Source organism: Mercenaria mercenaria, unplaced genomic scaffold (genome assembly GCF_021730395.1).
Source record: "Mercenaria mercenaria strain notata unplaced genomic scaffold, MADL_Memer_1 contig_1648, whole genome shotgun sequence".
NCBI lineage: Eukaryota > Metazoa > Mollusca > Bivalvia > Venerida > Veneridae > Mercenaria > Mercenaria mercenaria.
Window position 1 is genome coordinate 4,169 of NW_026459641.1, and position 8,917 is coordinate 13,085.

Sequence of the window (8,917 nt, forward strand, 5' to 3'; positions counted from 1 at the left end):
ACAAGATAGACTTAATTATTAGGATTTTACTATAGTGATACATAGTAAGATTTCTTTTATTCCATGCGGTTACAAGTGTTTGACATGTGTTTAATTTTGAATCCAAATTTAACTTATCACATTCTTTTGAATCGTTTCCGAAATGAACTCGTAAAGATTTAACATATGAATTAGTGAATGGTATTTGTTAAAAAAATCAAGATTTTTTGTTGAAGAACGTCCTACCAATAAACCATTTGTTTGATTCTTAGACTGTACCCTCATGTTATGTCTTAGTCGAAAATATTCAGACTTTGCAGGTACTGTACTAAATCTAAAGTTAATTATCAATATGATAACTTTGTTCGAAACAGAAACCATGATCAATTGCTTATCTCTGCTATCTTTACAGTGATGCTGAAAGAGGCATCTTGTTTTACTGCAATTTGTCCACATCAGTAACATGGTTAAGTCCAACAAAATTATAATGGTATTTCGTGCATGTTCATTAAACATGGTTTATTCCAATTAAAAGCATACAATGAAATCGTTTGTGTATTTTCAAAGTATGTGGAAAGTTTGGAATTACGTCTGTTACATATTAAAGTAAAGTACATTTATCCGCTAAAAGTCAAAATTATACAAGTCGGCCTACTTTGACATCTACAATAAACGGAAACGGATAATTTTATTAAATTAAATCAAAACTCGCGAAAATGTAGCTCGAGTGGATGGGGTATTTTTACCCCTAAGTTTTTGTCCAAAACGTCAAAATTTAGGATAGACTGTTACAGCAAGCCTTTAATTGATTTAGAGCAGTAACATAGACAAAACGCTAATATCTGAAAGTCAGTATTGAAACAATCTAGTAAAATTTCATTTGTAATCGATTATAGTTTCAATGAGAGAATCCCGCATATTTATTTACAATATTCACTTACAAAATGATTTCCTGCGTGTTTTATTTACTGAAGATGAACTAAAAAGATAACGACCACGTGATGAAATATCACCCGAAAGATGATTTTGGACATATTTCGGGCCTGTTTTATCAGATATTGGAAACAGTTTCACACTATTTTTATGTCGACTTTATCATTTTTGTTTGCATAGCTGAATTTGTGAAGTTGTTATGTAAACACTTAATCTCCGACGGCTTTATGTATAAATATATATACTGAACAGCAAAGGAAACTATCCAGATGTATAACTGGAGTGTTTTTAATAAAAAAAAACACTTTAATTTATAAATTTGACTAAGTCTTGTTTTCTTCATACCACATTACACTTGAAGAACTTCACGTGTTAAATTAAAAAATTAAAATAATCGATCAACCGTGAAGTCAGTAATTCCACAATTATAGCCGTTTTGCACGAAATTATTGTTATATCTTCTGCGCGTCTGTTGCATTGTAACATAACTATTGCGCGCTCGCGCGCAGAATTTGATTCAGTCGTGCCATGCAACCAGCAATATTATTTTTAATTCATGCTGTTTTTCGAGTGAGTTAGTCATCAATGACAATGACAATAAAATTTCACAAAGAAAATCGTTAATTACACGCGCACGTGAATTTCGTGCAAAACCGCTATTGTGGGACTACTGACTTCACGGTCCATCGCTTTTTTTAAATTTAACACGTAAAGTTCTTCAAGTGTAATATGTTAAGAAGAAAATAAGTCAAATTTATCAATTTAAGTTTTTTATTAAAAAATACCCTAGTTATACATCTGGTTAGTTTCTTTTTCTGTTCAGTATATACTGTATCGCTTTTAGAAGAAATGTGCGTGCTGTATAGATATATTTGCAATTGAAATTTTATCTTTAGATAAAGAAAATTAACTGCTTCGGAGTTTTGGTGATTTGTTAAGAAAAGTTTAAATTTTACCACCAAAGGTAAACTTTTTTTATAATCAATTTAATGTTTTTGCTCAAAAATATTTATTGTAGTTTATATAACATTAAGGTGTGATAATATGCTGATAATATATGCTAAAATATATAGTTTTTTACTTTATTCCAGATGGAGGGATGGATAGTGTGTATAACTATTAGTTTTTTAATACCTGAAACGATTTTCCTATTCGTGGGATTCTTCACTCCTCACTGGGTGTCAGATTCGGCTTGCGATGCAGTTGGTTTGTTCTATAAATGTTGTTCGGTGTCCGACGACAACATTCGAAATATAACCGCCAATAGTACCAGTGATGTCAACCTCAGCAGTATGATTAATGTTAGCCGGTCTAACAATGAAACAGCTGTTTCCACAAAATGTGAATACAAAGGTGCAGAGAGTAAGTACATGTATATTACCGACTGCACCGTTCTATATTATCATACAGATACGATTTTAAGGGACTAACCCACACATTTTAGGCGAAAAATAATTTCTCTCAAAAATCCATAAGAGTGAGTATTCTGAAAGTTGCTTGTGGTACAAACTTATTGACGCAAGATTTATGCAAGATATTCTTATAAATAACCCAACATATTGTGCAGAAGATAGTAAACCGTTAGAACTCTTTTTTGTCTTTCTTTTCTTTGTCATTTGGATACGATGTTAAGTCTTTTGCTGCCAGGTCTAGATGTCCGTATTCTTGGATTAGAAGCAACAACATTAGCATTGGTAATGTTACCTGTTCTCCTGATACCTCTGTTCATATGCAGTGATGAATCGGAAGGATGTACAGAAAGGCTAGAACAGTTATCATTACTTGGTTCCATGAGCCATTGTATTGCAGGTATAATCTCTTAAAACATCATTACTGATAAAAGCTGTTTGTTTGTGCGTGTAAACAGGGAATGCTTTCGAACTGTTTTATGATTAAAGAGTGAGGTTAATCACCAGTAAAGTAGTTCCAGTTACGCACTGGTGTTTTTTTTTTCAACTGACCCTTCTAAAGTGGTGCGGTGCTAAGTTTCTTTTACACGTGTTATTGTGTCTTTTTCTTTTTTAAATATTACATTTTGTGTTTATGTATAAAGGTGTCCGATTAGTGTACACGTGTAACATTTTAAACTGCCCTTTATTTTATTATTATTATGTATTATATTACTTTCAATTACCATTGCTCTAGTTTCTGCATTCTTTAGATTATATTAGTGTAATACTGTAACTTATTATAATTAATTATATTCGCGAAAGCAGAGATATTATTTGTTTATCATAGACAATATAGACATTTTGTGAGACCAGCGAAGTTATATATCACAAAATATCTGTTTAAATTCCAACTGGCCTCTCAGTCGGGCGCAGACGGTAGCTTGAACAGGCTTAACAAAACCGAGTTTGCAATATTTTCATTTCATTTCAATTGTAGGCGACCTGTGGTTTTCCACTTTCTATACGTCCGTCTGAAAGACGGGACGTCTTATCGGAACGTTCCTGGCCGGCGGGCGGGCGGCGTCCACAGTCCACAAACTTTGTCCGAAGCATTTCTTCTTCATGTATGGTGGGATTTCGATATAACTTGGCACAAATGTTCACCATTATAAGACGGGTTGTCATGCGCAAGAACCAGGTCCCTAGGTCTAAGGTCAAAATCACACTTAGAGGTCAATTGTTAGATTCAAGAATGACTTTGTCCGGAGCATTTCTTCTTAATGCATGGAGGGATGCCGATGTAACTTGACAAAATGTTTACCACCATGAGAAATAGTGTCATGCGCAAGAACCAGATCCCTAGGTCTAAGGTCAAAGTCACATTTAGAGATCAAAGGTCATATACAAGAATGACAATTTTGTCCAGAGCATTTCTTCTTCATGCATAGAGAGATTTTGATGTAACTTCGCAAAAATGTTCACCGCCATGAGACGGAGTGTCATGCGTATGAACCAGATCCATAGGACTTAAGTCAAGATCACACCTCGAGACCAAAGGTCAGATATAATAATAACTTTGTCCGGACCATTTCTCGTTCATGTATGGAGGGATTTTGATGTAACTTGGCGCACATGTTCACCACCAAGAGACGGAGTGTCATGTGTAAGAACCAGGTCCATAGATTTAAGGTCAAAGACACATTTCGAGGCCAAAAGTCTGATACAAGAATGACTTTGTCCGGAGCATTTCTTCTTATGCATGAAGGGCTTTTGATGTAACTTAGCACAATTGTTCACCACCTACGACGGAGTGTCATGCGCAAGAACTAGGTCTCTGGGTTTAAGATCAATGTCACAATTAGAGGTCAAAGGTCAGTTACAAGAATGATAACTTTGTCTGGAGCATTGCTTTGATCTACGATCTCAAGACTTGTTGTGTGGGTACCTGAGCAAGAGACCTGCATGTACTAAGACTAAAATTCTAAGCTATACATCGACTGACAAATATGCAATTTGGGCAGCATCCATCTTTTTTAACGATAGCCATTGTTTTCGGTTTTTGAAGCTATTGTCAGAATATTTGAATCATACTAGTATGTGCAGTTCTGTAACAAAACCTTTTCTTCTAACAAGCTCTCGACGGATGTATTTTGTGACTATGGGTGCTTGTTCTATCTTTTTATCACAGCAACTTTGTTTTTGCCGCGTGGCGGCCGTATGACGTCCTCCTGTTCTTTCACTTTCAGTTGTTATATATTTATATACTTCGATCTCTTTAGATCGAATTTATTTTGTTTGTGAAATCTTTTTCAACCTGAACATTTTGCCTTGGATGGTTCCAGTACTCCCGTTTTAATAGCTTTGGTTATTGTTTAATCACCACTTGGATATGATGCCTACTTTTTAATTTTGTCCTTTGGCAGTTTCTGTGATATGCAGAATTCCTCGTGCGGAAGCCATCCAGCTGGCTAACGAAAGGCCGGTTGTTTTACCCAGGTGCCTGCTCTTGATGAAATAATGCACGGAGGGGTTCCTGGGTTCTTCCTCCATCATTAAAGCTGGAAAGCCGCCATATTGCCTATAACTGTCTCGGTGCAACGTTAAACCCAACATAATAAAATAAAAACCAATCTAAATTTCCAGCTTTCTGGCGTTTATGCAGCACAATACAATAAAAGAACGAACATTACCACTCAAAAAATTTGAAGCGGTTAAAGTGATAGCTGTAATGGATACAGGCGAAAACAAGCAAATGTGAATTAAAATGCTTGGGCAATGAATAGAGAGTAATGGAATGGTTTTATACCAGCGTATTCTAAGTCAAAAAAAGCAAATACGGTTTCAATGCGTGCGTTTTCTTTTTAAATAAAAAGACTTTACAGCAGTAAACCATTTTGAGGAGTGCCGTGTTTTCCGGTAAACAAAGATAATACCCTATTGCTCTGCTCCGTACTGTTATTGTCAAACGGATTTTCTCCTAAAAGTAGCAACAACAAAATAAACTGAGCTTAGGAAGCTTACCAATTTTTTATGTAAATAAATTGAACTATTTTTACTGATCAAACCATAAGTATTTGCCAGTAAGCGGGTAAAAACTTGTAATATTTATTCAGCCAACCTCTTTCATATTTATACGTATAGTAGAAAGTATCCTATTAAACTTCACACACTATCATAAACAATGTCCGCCATTACACCATGTCTTTTGATTCGATGACGTCATAGCACGCGGGAACAGTACAAATTAGGCAAGTCAAAAAAGTTATTTGAGTGATTGGCCTTGGAAAATAGTTAACTGTAATTAAATTGTCAACTTGAATAAATTTGTTCAAACTTTTCAAACACGAAACTATAATAAACTGTTACAATTGTGTATAAATGTTTTGTTAATTTGTCTACTCTTCATTATCACAGTGGGAACACAGGAATTTGTATCCCCTCCTTATGACCCTTACTTTTGCACAGAATGACAAATGTACCCAGTGTTTGCATGGGTAGCCATTTCTAAATCCATCACATTGGACCCACTTGACAAAACTGAGAGATGCACATCTTGAAAGTGCCTCAGGTGTAAACAGGCCACAAACACAACAAAGCTCCTCATCTCCAATTTCTGAGTTAGAATCTTCACTGTCACTGACCAAGTTATAATGTGATGGCCTGGGCACTGGGTCTACACTTTACATGTTGGTTGATGTTTTCTTGGTTTGGGTCTTGATAGGCTGTGTTTTCTTGGGAATTTCTTTCTTTTTTGAAGGTTTTTTGGTTTGAGATAGTTCATGTTCAGACATTTTCTTACACACATCTTGGTTAATTCGCTTTCCTGAAACTATGTCAAACATTATTCCGAGGCTAAGCGTTAGTCCGAATTGAACACCAAACTTGTCGATTTTTAATTACAGACCAACGGTAAACCAATAAACTGATAATAAAGAATTTGTCGCAAAATTTCAACTTTTGTAAATTTTCTTTTGATTTAGTTATAGTGACAAATGTATGTCTATTTTAGAGATTTTCAAAGAGAACTGATTGTATTATATATGACACTGAACATAGGATATAGACTGGCTACATCCACAATTTAAAATAATAATAAGAAGAAATAGCATGGTCTAGGAGCTAGACTAGACCAGCTAATTCTACTATTTTAAAATACATATTTTTAACAACCAGGTGTTTGTGTGAACATAATTAAGTTTCCTAAGATTAAGTATAGTGCATGTATATACAAATATGGAAGCCTTGACATATTAGATGACCGGTGACATTTCTCCCCGTCCTTGAATAAGTTTTGTTCACAGGACTGATACGGGTATAAAATAACAATAGATTAAGATTAATTTTCAAAATGTGTGATCCGTTTCTCGGCTTGCCACTATTAAAATATCAAAATATGTAGCATAAAATCAAACATAAATATTACACTAAGAAAAGACAGACATGATATCGGCTGTATTTAAAACATTACTAGTTTTCGTTTACTCCGCCGAAGTTCGCCGCCGGCAGTATAAATTCCATATTTCTTATTTTCAATAAATACTAGATTTATATATTTACATGCTTTCTGTATTGAAGCATTTGAATGAAGAAAAATCATAATTATCAAACACATCATTTTAAATAACCTAAATTTACAATTCATATAGTGCAATTGTAGCTGATCTATCATAAGCACAGACAGATGCCAGACATCACGTTGTATTTTGGAATTTCGGGCGACAATTGGGAGAATTTGAGGTATACAAGGGAGGAAATATATTTAATACGGCCGAAATTCCAACCAAAATTTATGTATTCGAAATAGTGTTTGAATGAATTGATACAATGAATGAATGAAATGATACAACCAGTTTTATATATTATGTCGATGTAACTTGCCACTGTATGTGCATCATTCAAATTGGTTCAAAATAGAAGGAAATTGAGCCGTTTTAATGACTTGTTTATATGTGTAGAAAACAGTTGCTATGCAACCATTTTTTTTTTTGTTTTTACATTTCCAACTTTCTAAACCTTTTGTTTAAAGGCTATAGTTTAGATTCTTTATAACTCCCCAGACAAACAGAATCTGTAACATGTGTTTGAACCGCGAAAAAAAAAACCCTATGAAATCAGAATAAAGCAAGAAATGATTTTTTCCCTGATAATTTCTTCAAAATTATAAATATATTGGTAAAATGTTCACACATTATTCCTAAAAAAGTGTGCATCCAGTATAACAACACCGTGAAGGATATTCTCTTCTCAAACATTTTCCAACAGCAAAGTTTGAAATTTCTTATATGTCAAATATTCCCATGCACACTTTAAATTCTTCATAAAAGATTCATTCTTCAGGATTTTTTTTTTAAATCTTGAATGCGGGATTGAATTCAAGTTTATATTAAGCCAGATGTTATTTTATAATACATATAATCATTATGTAACCATGTAACTTCATTGTGTAACTACGATAATTAGATATTTTAGAATCTATGAAATGCAAAAGCGTATTCTTCAACAGAAGAAATAAAACCTTTCGTCCTTCATGAAGACGTATAAGAGAAAACGGAAAATGCTTTCGACGCCACCGTAACACACACACACAAACACATCTTCCCACCCTTACCCCCTGTTTTATGACACATACCATCTCCCACAACCTCCCGCCATTTATTACTGATCTGTCATTCTTCCTAATCATTTTAATTTCAGTCTGTTGCAAAAATGATAACCACCTCTCCATGAAAATTATCATTTTGCAACTTTGTTGATAGTTTCTAAATCTAGTGTTTTTCTGATAACTAAATACGGGGTGGAGCAGCAGGATTTTGTCAGCCTTATAGACACATCAAATATTCAGAGTCTTTACTACCGTCTGAGTGCGTATCGTCTAGAAATTTAAAACAATTGTATTTCATTCCGTTGAGAATAAAGGGAACAGATAAGCACGCAGAAAAAAATTATAAAGAACGAATGTAAAGGTATATGTAGTACACACACAAATTAAAAAAAACAACGAACGAATCCTTGTTTCGCATTTTGCAAAACTGTTTAATTTCGAACAGGCGCCCTGTGACCATTCTCATCCATCAGATGTTCGTCAAAATCCGGGGAACCACGGTAGACCTCTGGTATGCGAGAATGCCTGTGACTGACACGCGGCCAATAGCCGGTCCAAAAGAAGTTCAAAGTGCTATACCGCATGCGGTGCTTGTGATCATGTTGTATAATGAAAAATGAGGGTCCTCTAATTAGCGCAGGCTTGATCTTATCTTCCATGCCGGCTTCGGTGTACTTATACATGCTATATGGCTTTTAAATGTAAGATGAGATTCAAGTTCAATTTTTAGTGTAAATCTTTAAATAATAACTTACATTTTTTTTTTTTCAGTATTCGACATATACACTTCGAAACGAAATTGTGAATATGTTCAAGTTCATTTTTCAATAAAATAAAATAAAATAAAATAAAATAGAAAAATAAAATAAAAAAATAAAATTAAAATGATAATAGATAATCGATATGACTTAAGTATATATTTCTTTTGCGGAAGGTGGGGTGTATAAATTCTCCAGGACTATCTTCTCCTCTCCATAATCTGACAAAGGCAGACAAAATATCTTTTTGATCT

The 8,917-nt window shown here is 34.2% G+C and overlaps 1 protein-coding gene across 1 annotated transcript; it reads left to right on the forward strand.

Moving 5' to 3' along the window:
• The first annotated feature begins 1,758 nt into the window (after positions 1-1,758).
• Positions 1,759-2,977, forward strand: LOC123526633 (uncharacterized). The gene is made up of 3 exons (XM_045305880.2): positions 1,759-1,876; positions 2,004-2,274; positions 2,560-2,977. Exons 2-3 carry the CDS (start codon positions 2,004-2,006, stop codon positions 2,733-2,735), a joined length of 447 nt encoding a protein of 148 aa, XP_045161815.1. The 5' UTR covers positions 1,759-1,876; the 3' UTR covers positions 2,736-2,977.
• Positions 2,978-8,917: the final 5,940 nt, after the last annotated feature.